At 37.3% G+C, this 20,416-nt stretch overlaps 1 protein-coding gene across 2 annotated transcripts in view; it reads right to left on the minus strand.

Moving 5' to 3' along the window:
- The window catches only part of Vps8 (vacuolar protein sorting 8 homolog (S. cerevisiae)), a 211,019-nt gene that overhangs the window by 69,077 nt on the left and 121,526 nt on the right, over window positions 1–20,416 (minus strand). For both annotated transcript variants that reach the window (XM_005383304.2, XM_013513539.1), the window contains 3 exons: window positions 8,206–8,353; window positions 2,868–2,957; window positions 1,151–1,193 (listed from right to left, as the gene is read on the minus strand). In XM_005383304.2, the coding sequence (XP_005383361.1) occupies window positions 1,151–1,193; window positions 2,868–2,957; window positions 8,206–8,353 (281 nt within the window). The remainder of the gene's footprint in view (window positions 1–1,150; window positions 1,194–2,867; window positions 2,958–8,205; window positions 8,354–20,416) is intronic.

The following is a 20,416-nucleotide window of genomic DNA, read 5'->3' on the forward strand; positions in this document are numbered from 1 at the left end:
AATAAAATTGTTGGTGAGGATGTGGAGAACCTGTAACACCTTTGCACTCTTAGTGGGAAGATGAAATGGTACAGCTGCTATGGAAAAAAATATGTTGATTTCTCAAAAAACTAAAAGTACAATTACTACTTGATCTAGCAATCCCACTTCTGATATATACCCAAAAGAAATGAAACCAGGCAGTGAAAATGGTATTTATATAAACATGTCCATAACAGCATTGGTCACAATTAGCCAAAAGGAGAGAGCAGGCTAATTGTCCATCAAAGTACGAACAGATAAAAAAAAAGTAGTATATATGCACAATAGAATATTATTCAGCCACATGAAGAAAATGCTGACATGTTTTACATTAATGAGCTTTAAAGACATTCAAAAGAATGAACAATGCATAGTTTCTTAACGTGATCAAATGTAGAAAAAGAAACCACAGTGGAATGGTGGTCCAGGGGATAGGGGAGGGAGGAATAGGAAGTTGTTGCTTAATGGGCACAGATTTTCAGTTTGGGGAGATGAAAAAACTGAGGGATAGATGGTAATAATGGTTATTTAATAATGTAAAAGTATGTAAGGCCACTGAACTGTATACTTCAAAGTTGTGAATTTTATCTTACATATATTTTACCATAATTTAGAAGTTAATTTTTTTAAATGTCAAATAACATACTAAAACTTTCATCTTTGTGTCAAAGATACTCAAGATGCTAAATTGTTTAACTGCTTTGAGCTAAAATTGTACAAATTTACTATAAAGCACTAGCTATTACTGATTAACAGTTTTGACTTGCTGCCATTTATCATATTATACTAATTTTTAGGATGTTAATTATGTACCTCATTTACACATAACCAAATCACAAGTAGAGAAATATATCTAAAAAGATAATCAAGAACAGTAAACAGTGTCTAATTTCCTGTACACTGAACTCCACTGACAATTAGCACTATCAAGCCATAGCAGTTTAATTATGATTTCCTATTCTAAACACCTGAAAACTAGCTAAAATTTAGGTCCATGTTAAAGGGGATAAATGGTAATTATGCAGATAAAATAATGTAATTATTACCTCATAAAGGAAGTTTATTGAACATTTTTAAAAACCTGGGGTGTGTGGAAGAAAAAAACTGTAAATTATATTCTAGAACTTACTTTCTCCTTGACGTGTTATCTGTTGAAGTTTGCTTTGCAGTCTCTGTGTAAAAAGAACATAGGAGGTAACAAGAACACCTTATATTTTTACTTACTGCATATTTGAATTAACATATTTGAAACCCCAAGAAATACCAAGGTTTGTAAGGGTGCTTCCTTACTGTCATTCAGAAGTGAATGCTGTGCATGTAACTAGCTGTATAGGAAGTGACCCAAGAGATCAAATATCGCTTATTCCGCCCGTGTCTGCCTCTGTTGTACTACCACACAGTGCTTACCGACAGTTTTCAGGCACAGAAATGAGGGTTAGGATATAACCACATGCTGGAGAAGGGGACAAAATTTACTAGATTATAAGAAAAAGGGGTAGGCTGGGCGAGTAGGAATGAAAAGAACTGACAGGTGTCTCCCCTAACACAGGGCACAGCTCTGGGTGTGAAAATATGTAGGTGCAGCATCCACTGCTCTACTGAATTCTAGATCTTTAGATGCATTTAAACTGATTCCAAAGGCTTCTTATTACACATTTGAAGTTGATAGTGGTATATCCCCTCTATCAAAAATTTGCTCCCTTTTAAAGGGTCCTTTATAGGCCAAAAATAACAGAATTTTAAGCTAGAATCACCATTCACTACTCCTTCTCATTTATCTCGTACCATAGTGAGATGATTCATAAATTCTAAAATATACCTCCTACCCACCATGGTACTTGGGATTGAATCCAAGGCCTTCACACTGAGCTATATATCTCCACTCCTTTTTTAAACGTTTTACTTTGAGACAGGGTCTCACAAAGTTGCCCAGGTGAGAGCTGAACTTTTGATCCTCCTGTTTCAGCCTCCCAAACAATGCACACCTGAACTACTGCAGCGGTCTTCCAGGTGCTCTCTGCTTTCAGTGTTTCTTCTCCCTTCTCTGCATCTCATCCTCAAACCCCCACCTAATCTCCCACAGTCTACAGAGCTCTCTCTATGAAACAAGCAAGTCAGTTCTTTTCTTCACAATTCTTTGGCATGTCCCAAAGTCTGCTCAGATTTAGACACGGCTTTTGTTCCTGCTTATCCAGTGTGAGGTTGAGTCCTAGGTAGTGCAGCTGCCACTCTGTGTATTCCCAAGACTTTTCAAGTAATGGCTGTATTCCTTGCCAAGATCTGCTCTCGCTTCCTATTCATGGTAGGTGTACTTTTACTTATCCTTTAATTCTAGCTTTATGATATCCCCAACAACAACAAAAAAATTGCAAGGAAAAAAGACGTAGGTTAATTTCCAAATTAAAAGAAATTAAGATTCTACACAAAGCTGCTGAGCAGTATTCTTCCTAGGCTGTTTTAGAATCATATAGCTAGAACGTAGAAGCTTATTTTTTATATAAATAGGACATCCCTAATCTATTCCAAGCTGCATGACAATATTTAAAAGAAATTGAGAGAAAAAGAAAAGAACGAAGGGAACTTCTTGGACTGAAGGTCATATTCTTCATCTTGTTTTGCAGGTATCTGTCAAAAACATCATATGGTGCACCTAAAACTCGTTTTTGTTGTATGTACATTTTCTTTTTTAAAAAAGTATCACAAAGAAATACTGAATTCTAGTCAGTGATAAGCATGATAAAATGTTCATGGGTAAAATGTACTATTGCCTGCAACTTACCCTGAAACAAAAGAAATTAAGAAGGCCTGATGAATGGATAAGATAGAAATAGACAGTAAAACGTTACCTCCAGCATTATTACGAAGGCACCAGGAATATCTCCTTTCTTTTCCAATAGGTAGGCAGTGACTTCATGGAGCTGATACTTCTGAGTAATCTAGGAATAATGAAAAGATAAATTTTTCCTTCAAAGATCTTTGTGGAGTGGGAAGATCCCGTTAAAGAAGGAGAAACCTGGATATGATAACAAATAAAGAATTCACCCCTTAAGCTATTTTGCAGTATATATGCACATATTTGATGTTCTAGTCTTAGACTGGAGAATTAGTAGTTTTAAGTAGAGTGAATTCATTCGTATTTCACATTTTTTTTAAAAAAAATTGTTATTCACTTGAATACCCACTGGGGAAAAGCTAATGCATATAAATAATCATAGTAGTATAAGTTAGAAACTGACAAAGTATAATTCTGCACAACAAATGCAGAACAGAGCTACTATGAAATACTACATACTATCTTATGGGATCTTAGTAAAAATTAATAAACTAAGAATAATGAGTAAAGAAGTATCAAGTTAAGATAAAAGAAAATGTGCAGAAAATGAGAGAATGCAAATAATAAACAATAGAGAAATTCAACAAACGTCAACATAGCTTCTTTGAAAAGACGAATAAAATAGGAAAAAACAACCTTCTTAGAAGAAGAGAGGTACAAATAATACATTTGTAGGTTCACAGATTAAAGAAAAAGTCGGTGGATATCTCAAGAATGTAGAAAAGTATTTGGTACAATGTAGCACTTATATGACAAAAACAAAAGGCTCTTACTGAAACTGGAAACAGATTTTCCTTAATTTAAAAAAAAAAAAGGCTATCAAAGCTCTACAATACAAACTGTATCTAATGTAAAGTGTTGGACACATTCCCTTTTAAATCAGAAACAGGGCTAGAAGGCATATTATTACTCTTTCTACTCAACAACATCCTACAGGGCCTACCCATCTGATAAGAGGGAAAGAAATGTAAGATTGGAATAAAAAAATCAAAACTGCAATTTTTCTTAGAAAATACTATTTTCATAAAATATCTAAAAACTAATTAAACTAAAAAAGAATTTAGCCTAATTGCCAATTAATACTCATAAATTAGTCACATTCTAATACAGCAGTACTAAACAATAAAAAATATCATTTTCAAAAATTTCCTTGTACAATGTTAACACAGACTATAAAGTATCTGGAAACAAATTTACAAAAACACTTGCAAAAACCTTACATAAATGTTATGAGCCAGGAGCAACAGTGCATACTTGTAATTTCAGCTACTTGGGAAGCTGAGGCAGAGGATCTCAAGTTCAAGGACAGTCTGGGCAATTTAATGAGACTTTGTCTTAAAATATAAAGGGCTGATGATCTAGTGGTAGAGTGTCCCCGGATTCAATCCCCAGTGCCCAACCCGCCCCCAGTTATAAAGCCTCACCAAAGGATATAAAAGGCATTTTTAAAAAGGCAAGTATATTTTTGAATGTGAAGAATCAATACCACAGAGATGTCAATTCTTCCTGTATTAATCTGTAAATTCAATGTATTTTATTTATTCATCTATTCATTCATTCATTTATTTATTTGTCCTTTTTGACACAGGGTCTCACTATGCAGTTCATGCTGGTCTTGAACTCACAACAATCCTTCTGCTTCAGCCTCCCAAGTGCTGGGACTACAGGCGTGCACCACCACTCCCAGCTTCAATGTGTTTTAAAAATCAAAATTCCAGAAGGACTTTTTCAAAAAGGAACTTGACAGTGTGATCCCTATATTGATGTAGAACAGTAAGAGGTCAACAGTAGCCAAAATATTTTAAAGAATGAAGATAGTTTTTTTCAAATAACCCTTACTGTAAAACTGTATTAATTAAAATACATGGTTGGAGTCTGGGGAAAGACAAAGAACCAGAGGAACTGAGGAGAATCCACAGACAGATCCATGCATATTTGTGAGTTTTGTATACTACAGGATGACTTAAAATATCAGTGAAGAACAAACCATAAAATGCCATGTGGACCATTAGCCATCATGTGGGAAAGTGATATAAACCTCTCTTGATCAACTTACAAAAATAAATTCCAGATAGATTAAAACCCTAAAATGTAAAAAGCTAAACTATAAAACTTACATAAGAGAAATCCTCTGTGCCATCAAAATAGGAATGGAAATAAGACACATGCACAAATGTAAACCTTACAGGAAACTACTGGTAAATTAAAAAGAAGTCCCTAAAATTCAGGCTGAAAGACATCCCAGGATAAATTGGAAGAAGGCATCTTCCCACATAGAAAATCAAAATGAGAGAACAGAAATTAGAAAAAACTAGACCTCAGAAAAAAGAGGAAAAAAAGCAATAGAAAACAGGAAAATTATACAAAGAGATAATCCAAACAACGATTAAACATGCAAAGATATCAAGATCATGAGTAATCAATGACACCAAACACTGTGGCAAAAATTAGAAATATCAATATGTGTGAAAACAGCAAATTTCAAATGCTGCTGAGGAAAAGAAACATTTAGGAAATCAACAGGGCAATACAGTATTAGAATTAAACTACTCTATTGCCTATATACAATCTCATTCTGGGCATAGCACTTAGAGAAACCTCATAAGGACACACAAGACATGTACAAGGAACAAAAAGATATGGGCAAGAATGTACACTGTTGCATTGCTTAGGATGGACTGGAAATATTCTAAATATCAATACAGAAACACACTGGCAGGTATACTTAATGGACTACTAGAAGACAAAGTGAATAAAGTAGAACTGCATGTACAGAAATTAATTTTAAAAAGCAGTGACAAAAGCAATTTGCAATAGGATGTGTACTGCATAATAACATGGTTACAAATTTAAAAACATAAACTGTATCATGGCTTTTTCTCTCTGTGGTACTGAAGACTCAACCCAGGGCTTCACAAACGCTAAGCAAATGCTCTACCACCAAGCTACATCTCCAGCCCTATGCTATGTATTTTACAGACATTTACAAATACAGGAAAAATTAAAATCATGGATTGAAAGGATAAACACCAGCTTTACACTTTCTCAGAAGAGAAAGGGGCAGATAAAGTGTGCTTTACTGGTTTGTTTGTTTTATTGTGGTACTGGCGGATTGAACTGAGGGAGTACCAAGCTATAGCCAAACCCTTTGTCTTTTTTTAAATCTTGAAAAACGGTCTTCTTATGTTGCCTAGGCTGGCCTTAAACTTGTGATCCTCATGGTTCAGTTCCTGAGTAGTTGGGATTACAGGCAAGCACCACCTCACCCAACCCATGGTGCTTCATTTTTCAAACAAACAAACAAACAAACAAACAAACACAGACATCTGAAGCCAGCATGGCAACATGTCAATGTTGGTAGGCATATATGTATTTAATATTCTGCATATTTCTAAATACTTAAAATGTTTCATAATTAACAGTCTAAAAAGTTTGTGGGCAATTTAAGAGGTAGATGGCAGAAAATACAGATTACTATTTGTTAATAGCAAAAAAAAAAAAGGATATATACAGATATCCTTAGGATAAATTTTAAATGGGGAATATTCTGGCCTGTTATAGTGCATTATATTTATAGAAGTGTGTGTACAGTACACATACACACTCTTACACATTTTAATTAGGAAACAGGGCAAAACAAGGCAGAGAGTTGCTACTGGATTGCCCTTAGCCCATTAAGTTTTGTGGCACACCAGGACCATCTAGTCATTAGTGTCTCCAAACAATAGCTTGGCCTTTTCCTTTCAGTATTTTTACTGAGTTCTTTTTTCTTGGTATATTGTGTTGACTACAATTTCTATAAAGGGTGACTCAATAGTGATGGATGTGTGTTATCTCTGACTTTACCAGAATCAATGCAGAAGCACAGTTTGAGGTAGAATGGAAAAAAAGATAGGCAGAAACAAAACAAGAAAACTCAAATTTTATCTCTCTTATTACCTTAAAACTTTGGTTCAGATTCCAGCTCTGCTCTGTATGTAGGCATGTTAATCATGTAAGCAGTTTCCAGTTTCAAATTCTATTAGCCCAAAATTTACCTAGTCTATTTCATTCCCTTCAAGTCTGAGAACACCAAGATAAGAGTACGTAATTTTCAGGATATAAGAGACATCCATTTACCAGCTTTAACAACGGCCAGTTCCAGAACCCACGCGGGTGATGCCTACAAGTCTCCAGCCTGTCCAAACCTGTAATTGCCCTGTGCACCTTTACAGACTATCCCAGGATGAGATCACCTCCCCAAGGGGAACAATTACCCTAGGACAGGGACTGAGGCTGTCCCTCTCCCACACAAGAACAACCATCTCGTGGGAATCCAACTGCCCTTTAGGCCATAAGGATTCCTCCAGACTGAGCAATGAACTAAGACAAGGGGGAATTTTTACAGGGATCTAAAGGATGGACCTGCAAGTACTCAATGGGTAACTGAAAACAGGATGAAGCCTGGCATTTCTGCCCTCAATTATTTTGTCTCTCTTACTAACTTAAAACTTTGGGCTAGATCCCTGCTCAGCTCTGGATGTAGGCATGTTAATCACTTAGGAGTGTCTGTTTTACAAGAGTTATTAGCCCTAAATTTATCTACTCTGTCTCATCTTCCTTCAAGATTGAAGATACCAGGATAAGAGTAACTCAAGCAATTTTGGAGATTTTCAGAGCGTTCATCCATCAGCTTTTAAAATGTCCAGATCTCTGAAGCATGCTTAGAAATCCACGAAAAGCAAATCTAGAGGACCATCCCATGATGGAGTGACCTCCCCAAGTGGGAACAGTTAGCCCATGACAGGAACTGAGGCTTCCCTCCTCCAAGCAAGAACAATCATCTAAGGGGAACCAAACTGCCCCTCAGGCCACAGGGTTCCTCCAGAGCTAAGAAGCTAGAACAGAGATAATGACTGGCCAGATCTTGGTCTATCTTACCTAATCCATAAAAGGTGGCCTCATTTTTTAAAAAACAAGTCAGTCTAAACCTCTTCATCAGAGTGGGCCCCCTCCAGATGCTCCAGCCAGACTCCATTCCTATTCTCCCTTACTTTCTAACGCTGCCTATACCTTATACTGACACATGCTGAAATTCTTTTCCTTGTCAAGAGTCAAGAACTTATTCAGCATGCTGAGCTGAGGCCCCACTACCTCTCCGGAAGACCTCCTTAAATCCTGTCTCATGACAAGTTTACCAGCAATTACTGCATGCACTGTGGAGTCAGACCATCAGATTTCATCTTAGGCATGACCACTGACTAGCTATCAACATCTGCAAGTAACTCCATACAGGAGTCTTCATTTGCTCATCTAGAAGGAGAATGTTTAGGAAAAGCTTACTCTTGTCTTTTGTACCCTGCTGGCCTTACCTGAATAGTTTCTTCTAGGCGGTAGCACTCAAGGACTTGCAGCGTCTCTATAACATGGTTTGGACTGAACTGACATAATAGCTCAATGAACTGCTCTGTAATACTGGGAGATATTTGCAGCGATTCTTGATTTATATGAATACCTTCCCTGAAAACAAAAGATAAGAGTCCTAAATTGTATCATTATTCAATCAAACCTGCAATTCAAGGATTAGGTAACAAATATATTACATTAAAACTAAGACTAAACTGTGAATATTAAGTCTCTCAATTTAACTTGGGCTATTCAGGTAAACTACATGATACATCAGAGGCATTCTAAATAGAAATATTCCTAAGTTTACACTGAAGAATTATAGAAATGATATTCATTTGAGACTCTTCTAAACCATACCAAAAGTTTTACTTTTCTCTAAAAGAAACAAGAAGACCCAAGTCAGACTGAACAATTTGACCCATAATTGACTATGCACAACAAACCATCTTCCAGGCTCAAAAACTATCTCTACCATCCTTCTCTAATAGCAATGATCACATCACATTGTAATTACTTCTTTAATTATCTGTCTTCTCTGAAAGACTACAAACTTAGTGAGTGCAGGTGCCAAGTAGCCTCTCTTAAGAATTTTCAAAGTCAACTAGTGCCTGGCCTGTGGTGGTATGCCCCTGGTTCCTGGCACACAGATCCTGAAACCCTTGGATTCACCAACGTGGTAAGTATTTTCTTGTAATGAAATGACAAGTGGCTGTATGTTCCAGGGTAACTTCTGGGGTACTGAGTGCTGGGGGAACAATGTGATTAGAGGGTTGGAATTTTCAGTTCCACTTCCACCAATCTCCAGGGAAAGAGAAGGGCTGAAAGTTGACTGCCACTGGTCAATGAGGTAATCAGTCATGGATCCATAATAAACCTCCACAAAACACAAAGGGAAAGGGTATGGAGAGCTTCCAGACTGGAAGAAGGTTCCTGGTGGATTGTACTGAGAGGGCATGGAGGTTACTGGTTCTTTCTATGTACCTTACACTACGTATCTGTGACATCTAGCTGTCCTTGTGTATCCTTTGTAATGTCTTTTTTGTGGAATATGGCACTAACCACAGGTAGATAGTGTTAGAATTGAGTTATATCATAGAACACCTAGTTGGTGTCCACCAAAAAATAGTTTCATTACTATGTGAGGAAAATCCTTACACACACTTTGGTGACCAAAACAGTTTGGATTTTCCTATATTGTCTCAGAGGGACAAAGCTGTGCCTCAAGAAAACACTACTAGATAAAAGAACATGAGAATGCTAACCACTGTGCCTCCACATTCAGGCCAGCCAGTGTACTTTACAGATTTTCACACCTAACTGTTGATGTTAATATTTTATCTACCAGACTTCTGGTACTTTATAGCTTATAAATGTCAGACCACGGAGCAAATTAAGATTAGATATAAGCATCTCCCAATGAGTCAAAGTACTTAATTCTTCCCAGAACATTTATTGACAAAACCATTTACAAGAAGTGAAGATGCGAACATGCATCAGACCAAGCAAATCACCCAAATGAATAGATTTTGATGTATTAATTTATGAGGAAAATCATGTGTCTGATGGGAAACGATCAGGAAACATCAACATAATCAAAACTTTAGTAAATAAGCTGCACCATTAATGAATTTACATCCATTTCTGACTGCCGCTTATCAGTATTGCACATAAACACGGTTTGTTGCATGCATCTTCCAAAACTGTATCTGTCAGTTTTGTGTTAGCACCCTGCTGTGTGACATGGTCACTGCTAACATTAACGGCTGTCAAAATTATGTCTTTTGACCTCTACCTTATCTACTCTTTTGGGAATCTATTTTAATAATAGCATCAGTTATAGGGATATAAACACTCAAATGTATGTAAAAGGGAGAATTTCACAGAGCGTACATACTCTTTCTTTGTCACTTTTAACAGACGGTGTATGTGTACACTGTAGCACATGTATATCACACACCCTGAAATTCAGGTTGGAGAATATACATTTCTACTGTTACTCAGGTGGTGAAATTCATTTTAAATTCTAACCTTGTACACTGGGCCATTTCTGAGGAAGAATAAAAATATATAATCAGTTTGTTTTTTTTTTTGTACCGGGACTCAAACTCAGGACATTGGGCTTACCAGGCAGGTGCTTGTGCCGGTGAGCTATATCCCCAGGCATATAATCAGTTTTGAAAAACTTACATTAAAGTGATTTTAAAATTCAAATTCTGACTTCCTAATATTTCTTCTGATAAAGAAAAAAAAAATGTGCTGGCTGGTCTACTTTCTCCTTTTCTCTAAAAACTACACCCAAACAGGCCAGCCTAGAGTATTCATCTATATCTCTCAGGAAGAGGGTTTCATAATTTCTCTTAGTACTCACTGGGACACCTTAGAGCCACTTTATCTTAGCCTAAATTTTGTTTACTTCAGTTCTCTGCTCATTTCCATAAATCTAGTCCTTGGAGATAGTGGCATGACTACTCAGTACAGTACTTTCTCTTTTTCAGTACTGGGGTTTGAAGCCAGTAAGCACTAAACTGCATCTCCAGCCCTTTTTGTTTTTTATTTTGAGTCAGGGTCTCCTCCGTAAGCTGATAAACTGCCCAGGCTGGATTCAAACTTGCAGTCTTTCTACGTTAGTCTCTCAAATACCTGCGATTACAGTGTGCACCACCCTGCCTGGCACTGCTCAGTAGCATTTCAGATTGAGAATTCAGCTATCTCACTCAAAAGACATGAGAGTAAAGAAACTGCTTTTTTTTTTTGAAGCTTTCCTTCAAATCACTATGGTTCACAGGCCTTTTGGCTGAACTTTGAGCTTTGTGCATACAACTCTGTTAGAAATGCCATAATGTTGTATTGTGTCAATTGGGTAAATGTACAATCTGTGTGCAGAATGCTATAAATGTGCTAATTACTGGTAACAAAGACAACAGCTATAAAATTTGCATGAAACTACAAAATAATAAAAATAATAATGCCTACAACTTGATAATCAACTGATAGGTAGAAACTTGTCCCTTGGCCAAAAGGAATCAGTGGCATCTTTTGGTTCCTTGCTGTTTATGATGACCCTGCCAGGAGTCCCTCAGCTAAGAACAGCTGCAACTACAATTCCTTAAAAGCTTTTATGAGGCAAAGACCAAAGCAGACAAGCATACCATTCTGTGTGACAGCAAAGATTCTGACACACCAAACCAAGGAACAGCAAATCTAAGAGAGCTTGCTTTGGGGATTCGGTCACTTTCCATTTCCCTAGTTTGATTAATCAAGTGTTCTTCTATATGGACAGGAAGAATGGACTTTATAAGCTAACAGAAGAGCATAATGATTTTAGAGACAGCAAGAGTTATTTAGCTCCACAGTTACATCAGTCATAGACAATATTTGGATCATTCCAATGCTATACAGACTCCAATGAAAAATCCATAAAGGGGTTTGGGCTGTAGGTCAGGATAGAAACCCCAGTACCAAAATCAAAAACACCCACAAGGTAGCCAAAACAATTTACCAAAGTACCATGATTAGTAGATAATAATTCTGCAGTAATCTTCATTACGTATATTCTTCCTAATGTAAGATTCTCTTTGTCACTAAAATTTGCTAGTCACCTCACTAGTAAGGGCCACCTGATCCAAGTTAAAGAAAAACTGGAAGGTACAGGAATTGGCAACACTTCCAACCTGATGCCATTCTCTCTCCCAAGTGATAGATGGAATGCAAGAAATTTGGAAACATTCTTTAAACATTTTCTACATATAGTTTTGGAACCGATGCTGGGATAGGCTACTGTACAACTATTATAGTATAGTACATCTAAGTATGGATGACCACATACAACTGCTTTCTGGTCTGGCATGTAAATGCCTTGGAATTCACCCCTTGTTCTCAACTACAAAAATGCTGAACAAGCTGAAAAACCATCAGCCCTTCTTAATTTCATCCAAGCACCAAAGACAAGGGCAAGGACACTGTCCTCCAAACTAGAGAGCCACAGAGGGGGCAACAGTGCATCACAGCTTCTTAGAGCAGAAACTGCAGTTGCCTGAGCCAGACTGGGGCAGGAAAACTTAAAACAGAAGCTGAAAAGTTCCTGGAGGTTCTCTGCCAAGAAGTCTGAAAGTTAAAAAATCCAGGTCATACTCCTAGGAGGGTTCCTACACTTTTAGGGTTTACATCCAGGAGAGACTACAGGTTCTCACTGTGACGTTTACAGTCCCCCACCTCACGCTTCCATCAGGGGTAAGGGAGAAGCAGCCATTTTTGAAATATGCCCAGAGAGTTTTGTTCTTCTCAACAAGGTCTGTTTTCAGACCTGAGGATCAATGGAACAGACTGGAAGAAGCAGCTACAACCACAAGCGCACTCAGGCACCTGATCTTTGACAAAGGGGCCACACAAGTTCACTGGAAGAAAGACAGCCTCTTTAAAAAATGGTGCTGGGAAAACTGGCTCTCCACATGCCAAAGAATGAAACAGACCCATGTCTATCAACATGCACCAAACCCAAGTCAAAATATATCACAGATCTCAATATTAAAACAGAAATTAAATCTACTAGAAGAGAAAGCAAGTAAAGATCTTGAAGACATAGGGGGTAGGCAGAGAGTTCATGAAAAAAACCAAACTGCACAGGAAATGCTTCAAAGAATCAACAACTGGGATCTCATCTTACTAAAAAGTTTTTGCACATCTAAAGAAATCACCAGCAGAGTAAAAAGAAAACCCACAAATTGGGAAAAAATTTTAGCCAACTGTCCCTCAGACAAAAGACTTTTATCTAGAACATATAAAGAATTAAAAAACATCAGCTCCCCCAAATTCAAAGAACCCACACAAAAATGGGCATCTGAGATGAACACACACTTCTCAGATAAAGAAATACAAATGGAAAACAGATACATGAGAAAATGTTCAACATCATTAGTCATCTGAGAAATGCAAATTAAAACAACACTGAGATTCCATCTCATCCCAGTAAGAAAGGCTATCATTAAGAAATCAACCAATAACAAATGCTAAAAGGGCTGTGGAGAAAAAGGAACCCTTCTCCATTGCTGGTGCGAGTGTAGACTGGTGAAACCACTGTGGAAATCAGTTTGGAGATTCCTCAGTAAACTAGGACTAGAGGTCCCATTCAACCCAGCTATTTCCCTCTGGGTATTTTCCCAGAAGATCTGAAAACATTGTATCACAGTGATATATGTGCACCCATGTTTATAGCAGCACAATTTGTAATAGCTAAATTGTGGAAGCAACCCAAATGCCCATCAACTGAGGAATGGATAAAAAAGTTGTGGCATTTTTATATAATGGAATATTACTCAGCTATAAAGAAAGATAGACTTGGGGCTTTAATAGGTAAATGGTCACAACTACAGACCATACTCATAAGTGAAATAAATCAGACCCGCATGTGTAAACACAGTATTGTTTCACTAGTATAAGAACCTGAAAGAGTGAATAAAATCTAGGAGGTAGGATAGATATTATGAAATGAAAAGCAAACTGTTCAAAAGGAAAGAACAACTGAGATGAGGGAAAAGAGAAAAGAAAGAAGGGGAAAATTGTGTGTATATGTAGACACAAAATAGCTAACATAGTTGTACTACTTACTTCTATTGTTTTAGTGGAAGGAACAGTTAATGTTTAATTGTTTGATCAATCTTACATGTTTGTATTTATTTACCTGAGTAACCAATTTGAATATATCAATATGTAATACAACAACCACTGTTAATTTCTTATCACCTTGTCTGAAATTCTGTATTGCTTGTACTGTTTTCGTGTTATTTTGTAAATGTATGTGTGTTTGTTAATGTTTTTGTTTTTATCTTTAAAATAAAAACAAAACAAAACAAAAAAAAAAATACAAGGCCTGTTTTGATGGGGCTGAATTATGCTGCCAAAACCACATGTCTAAGTGTGAACCCTAGTATCTCAGCATGTGACATTATTTGGAAATATAGTCAAAGAAAATGTAGTTAGTTAAGATACAGTCCCATTAGAGGAGGGTGGGTCTCTGATCTAACATGACCAATCTTCTCAGAAAAAGAGAAAATCTTTACAGAGAGAGACAGAGAGAGACAGAGAGAGAGAGAGAATATGAATATGCATGTGAAGATGAAGGCTGAGATTGATGTGCTTGCTCTACAACCCAGGAATGCCAGATTATAGCAATCCACTGAAGTTTGGGGTGGACACAAGAGATCTTCCTTATAGTCCTCAGTAGGAACCAACCTTGCCAACAACCCAGTCTCATCCTTCCAGTACTCAGAACTATGTAAATTATTGTGTGTTGCGCTGTGCTGAGGTAGCCCCAGCAACTATCACACTTTCCCTGACAGAAAACTTTGATCCGAGCCAGCTGACTAGGGTTTTACCAGAGCCTAACTGACTGGAGAGAAATGAAACAGCCAAATAGCATACTCTATTCTAAGACACTTGTATTACCCAGGAAGTGCTACAGTATCATTTGCAATTGGACTTGGATGAGTTAGAAGTATATATTACTAACTAAACAGCAACCACTAAAAAAGGTTTTCAAAAAGGAAAATATAAGACAGGAAAAAATGGATTCATATAAAATGCCCTATTAAAATCAGAGTAGGCAGAAAATAAGTGAAAGCCAAAAAAGAAAAGAAACAAAGAACGAAGATCATGATAGAAAACAGTATTATATACACACAATAGTAGAAAAAATAGAATTTTAAACGCCACAATGAATCTTAAAATGCATGCTTCTCATTGAAAAATAGAGGAATATGAGTATTTGGAAAGATTTCTTTAAATAAAAATTAAGCAATGTTTTGAAACTTTTTATAAGGCAGTTTTCATTATATTTAAGTTAATTTAAAATTTAGAAAGCAAAGACCAAGCTCTCCCAAAACACTAAGATTTATTACTAAGAACATTTATGGGGAACGAAGAACATGGTGAACATCAAGCTTATCCACATCTGTACACATTTTCTCTCTTATCATTTAGTCACAGTGCACACTATCAAATGCTACACATTTGTCCTGCTTGGCATTATTTACATTCACACGGCATGTTTGTCAATTTGGTATTAAATTAAGGTCACATACTTATATACTTAAGTGTTTACTTGGCCATCTTCTCTAGGCCCTTAGTTTTTTTCCATTATGAATGCTAATATGGATATTTTAGTATTAATCACTTTTCAATTTCAAAATATTTCCTTAAAATATATTTTCCAAAATGGAATCACTGGATCAAAGCACATGTACACCCTTACAGCTCTGAATACATGCAGATAAACTGCTCTCAAGAAAACAATGTGGATGAAGAGGAAGGACCAAGTACTCAAAGGGAGGAATGGCCCTGTGTAGCTTATTCTATGAGCAAACAGTTCAGCGCTGCTGGTAAGTAAAAGACAACAGAAACGGGAGGATGGGAGACAATGAGCCTTAGACATGACTGCAATGGATCAAGAAGGGCCTGCACACTAGAAGGAGTTTGGATTTCACCTCAGATAATGAGAATTTAAAAAGTTCTGGGAATGGGGATTTGAACAGTACCACTATTTGCATGTTGAAAATGGAGAAACAGAAGTATCAGGAGGACTGTTTTTCCAGAGAGATGCTGAGTGCCTACACCAGGGCAGCGAGCATGAAGACAGGAGGAGGTCTCATATTCAAGAGACATGGAAGAGGCATTTCCTAGGTGTTGTTGACTGACTGGTCCTGTGCGATGTGGCTGAGAAGGTAGAGTGGCGGTAGGTAAAGAAAGTGAAAATAAAGTGATCATCACTTTCAGATTTTATTGGAGACACTTACATTAGAATTTCCTGCTTACTAGTCCGTCTCCTTCATTGGAATGCCCAGCTCTGAAGGCACGGCCCTGTTTCCTTCCCCATGCTAGGCATAGTGCTTATATGCTATAATTTATTTCAAGACTGCATGTCAATATCTTAAAGTGTGCTTTTCAAAAAAAACATCCACAGATATACTGACAGATTCAACTAAAGCCCAATGTAGAACTATTTCCATAATCTATATTTTGCTTCTTGGCAAAGTTATTCATTTTCTTAGCAATATTCAATTTTTACTTTATTTTGATGAGAGCCTTAAAAAGGCAATGTGATGTTTTATGTGGGTTTTTTTTCCTACAAGAAAATGGTATTACATATTTCACAGGCCTCCAGGACATTGCTAACAAAGGCTAAATCGACAATACCAAGAACAACGCACTGAGGAAAGTATTTTGAATATAAATATATCTGTACATCCTCTTTGTTCTTTACACAGCTCAAAAGCTATCAGTGCCCTTTTGTATTACCCATCAAGCTTCCTGCTGCACAAAGGGCCTGCATCTGGATCTGAATACATCAGGAGAACTCCTGCGAGAGTTGCAGGCCAGCAGAGCCCACAGGGAGTGGGGGTGGGGTGCGCTCCGTGTAGCAGCTGCCCCAAGGAGAGACGGGAGGAAGAACAATGCAAATCCTTTCTCCCCTGAGCTGCCAGCCTCATTTCAGGCCAGTAATTTGTTTCTGGAGGATTAACCACCTCTCTCCCCCCAAACTATGTAATCTTTCCATGTACAGATGCTACCAGTATCTTTGTAGGTCAATTAATTGTACTGATGAAATTATTATAGAACCAAGGTAACTTAAGGAAACTCAGTAAAGACATAGAGAAATATAAAAATTCAACGAGATGATATGCTCTTTTGGAAATGCTAATAAAATTAAAAGCGACTCAAAAATGACTCTCAAAACCAAATCAATGTAAATGTTAAATCAAATATGTATAAACTATATATATAGGAATAATGATCCTTTTATCTCAGGCTTTGGAGGCAAGAGCAAACAAACAAAAAAAACCTGATATGAAACATTCCTCAAAATAAGTATCTTCATTTTCCCTACTCTAGAAATGGATAAGCGTTTCATGGGGGGAAAACCTAGAGCTTAAAAAATAATAATAAAAAAAACCTACTTAAGAACAGAAAAGGAGGAAACAAAGACAAAAATAATCTAGACTCAGCTGCCAATGAAAGCTGCGAGGCAGGGCCAGATTACCTACTTTTGATGTTCTTCTGTCCCTACATCTTTTTTCATACTAATAATTTTCCATTTCAATTTTCCCAGTATGTGACATGACTCTACTCTTAGGTTAGTCAATAAGCACAATGCTGGACTTCAAAGGCAGGTGCTTTGACAGGCTGAGAGGATGGAGGACCTGCCTCAGGATCCGGGTCCCTCTGACTTCCCCTGTGCCCCTCCGAGTACGCAGGGAGAGGCTTTCTGCAGTGTTCCCACATTTGCCTAAGGTCTGCAGACACTGGACAAAAGCAACCTCTTCTTGGCCCTTCCCTGAACTTTCAATAATTAAACTCGTATCTCAGGAAGCAAGAAGCCAGTCAACACACCTGGACAGACTTTTGTCACACACCATTGTCCTCTATTTTAGTCTCATAGAGAAACTTCCACAAACCACTGCCACTCTATGGGCCAAACAGACTTTTTTTTTGGTCACTCCTGTGCTCCAAGCTCATCAAGGTCCCCTAGAAATCATTCTCTATTTCCCTATAAAGCTCTACCATCCCCATTCTCCTCGTCTCCTATACAAAAGGCAATATCTGAGGTAAATAATGTTAAGATTGCGGTTGATCAAACTCTTCTGATTTTCCTCCATGCTGTGATTTTTCCCTTTCTGCATGCTAATAAGTTTGTTTGCCTTTTCTCCAAATTAATTTTCGTCAGTTTATTCCAGTGAACCTTCAGAGGGCAGAGGGGAAATCTGCCTCTGTCCCTACAATGAAGTCATTTTTAAAAGGCTAAAATGTGATGGCAAATCAGTTAATGAGAGACTAATCCCAGTCCACACTATCTGCATTCTTCTCATGTTTGAGGTTACCTGGTATTCGGGACAGTTTTTTTCTATCTGTGTGTATGCTTGCTCCACATGTATTTATTTGTTGCTTGTATATTCCTCACGGTACACGTGTCAAATACTGACAAAGCAACTGGGAGGTAACTGAAATTTTTACAAGCTGTGAAGAATACTGCCTATTTACATGTGCAGATGAAGTAGAAAACCTGGGGTTAGAGTGAAAGGGTACTTAAGACAAACATTCTATAACCCAAAACTTTGTCTAAGAACAGCTCTGAGAGCAAGAAATGGAGAATTTCTTGTTTTTTCCACAGTCCCTCTGGATTCAACCTTCCTAACCTCATCTTTCCCCCTCAATCTAGAATTTAGTATATTACTAGTATTACATATTTACATTATGGGCTAAATAGGCTTTTGTGGTTTAGGCTGATACTATAAGACATAAAGGAAGAGGATAAAATACGATGAACTCAACTGGGATTCTCAAAGCAGAACATGAGGTCTTTGATAATTGGATGTGGATAACATAAAGTGATCTTCTAAAAAAATTTTTTTATACTTTTGAGATGGGGTCTGGCTATGTTGCCAGGTGGGTCCTGCACTCCTGAGCTTAAATAAACCTCCCACTTCAGCCTCTTAAGGAGTTCTTTTCAAAGGTGGTGCTAAAATCTCAATCCAGTTAATTTAGGGCTCTTAACTGCTGTTAGGCAAAAGTAAAGCTGCAGATTTGGCTGTTGTGAGAGTGTGGTCTTCTCAGGTCATGCTGCTTTTTAGGGGGCAGGCAAGGAAGCAAAAGAGTGCACTGTTTCTCTCTGCTGTAGGTCAGGGAGGACCTTACAGCTGAACTGATGTCACAGGAGAGAAAATGTTAGAGTTATGAGTTAGTTAGAGTAATCAGCCTGTGTTAGGGTTATTTTAAGCAGATAAAATATACCTTTTTCTCATATAAAAGTAAAATTATTTGTGGTTTGCCAGTAAACAAGAACAATATCTATAGTATTCTTAGAGTTTTACCTAATTAGCATGTTTCAAATCTAGGACAGATAATAACTCAGCAGGGCTTTTCACAGAACACAATCTAGTCCTCTGTGAATTGCCATTTTTATTATGATGAAGTTTAAGTAGTGACTGTGATACCAGAGCAAATGACTATACTGACATTTATATTACCTATCCTGGTATCTTTCTATTTTAAAAAAGTAAGATCTGTTCACTATCATCTTTGATATTTTATTGGGTTTGAAAAAAATGTCAAGTTCAAAGCCAAACTTCTATCCTTCCAGTGTGAGTGTCTCCAGGTAGAACAGCTGGAGGAAAGGACTTGGTTCAAAAAAAAATTATGCCTCAGAAGAGAATAGTTCTCCTACTGGAGGAAGCACTGGTGAGAGGTGGAGGGAGCTGTGCCCTGGGAAGAAGGGTGGCCAGACTCTGAAAAAAGGACTCCTTCCTCCTTCTCAGCTCAGTCTGCTCCCCTTTTCTCAGATCCCTCCACCCCAGCTCTCCTCATGCTCTTTGTGACCCTCTCTCTGCCCAGCTCCAATTCTAAACTATCTCTATCAGCTACATCTAGAAGTAGGCTGGAGCCCAAACTGGTTCTGAGAAAAATGCAGTGAAAAGAAATTCTAAAAGATCCCTAACTTCAGTAATAACTCAGAGTGGAAATTAAAACACAGATAATTTGAAAAGGTCTTGAACTGGTGTGGACTGAGGTACTTAGGCTACTTTTTCTAAACATCTGCACACACACATTTGCTTGATTCTAACTTTAAAAGCAGCATAACCTGCTCAAGATGTAAATGATTGCGCTTTCAAACAATTATTTCAGTCAATAGAAGTACTATATTGGTATTCTAGCCCCTAAAAGTAGCACAGGATATTGAAATAACTAAAATTTATACTACAATTATTAATATAAATAGCTATTTTTCAATGGTCAGCATATATTTAATAAAACCTAAAGTTTGTACATCTAATATGAAAGCTATGCCATTCCAGAATATTACATTTAAGATTAATTCTGTGCTCAACTCTAAGCATGCATTAAAATATCCCCTACTACTGGTATCCTTTATTTTATTTATTTTTTTTTAAAAAGCAAGATTATTTCACCATCATCTGTGTTGGGCTGGGCCCAGGAATATGTATTTTTTTGTCTTTTTCTTTTGTCTTTTTGAGACAGGGTCTCGCTATGCAGTTCAGGTTGACCCTGAGCTCACTTTGTAGCCCAGGTTGGTCTTGAACTCCTAATGATCCTCCTGCCTCAGCCTCCCGAGTGCTGGGATTACAGGCGAGCACCAGGAATATGTATTTTTTAAAGCTTCCTTAGTGA

The sequence above is a fragment of the Chinchilla lanigera genome, unplaced genomic scaffold, assembly GCF_000276665.1.
Source record: "Chinchilla lanigera isolate Chin_1 unplaced genomic scaffold, ChiLan1.0 scaffold00019, whole genome shotgun sequence".
Classification (NCBI taxonomy): Eukaryota; Metazoa; Chordata; class Mammalia; order Rodentia; family Chinchillidae; genus Chinchilla; species Chinchilla lanigera.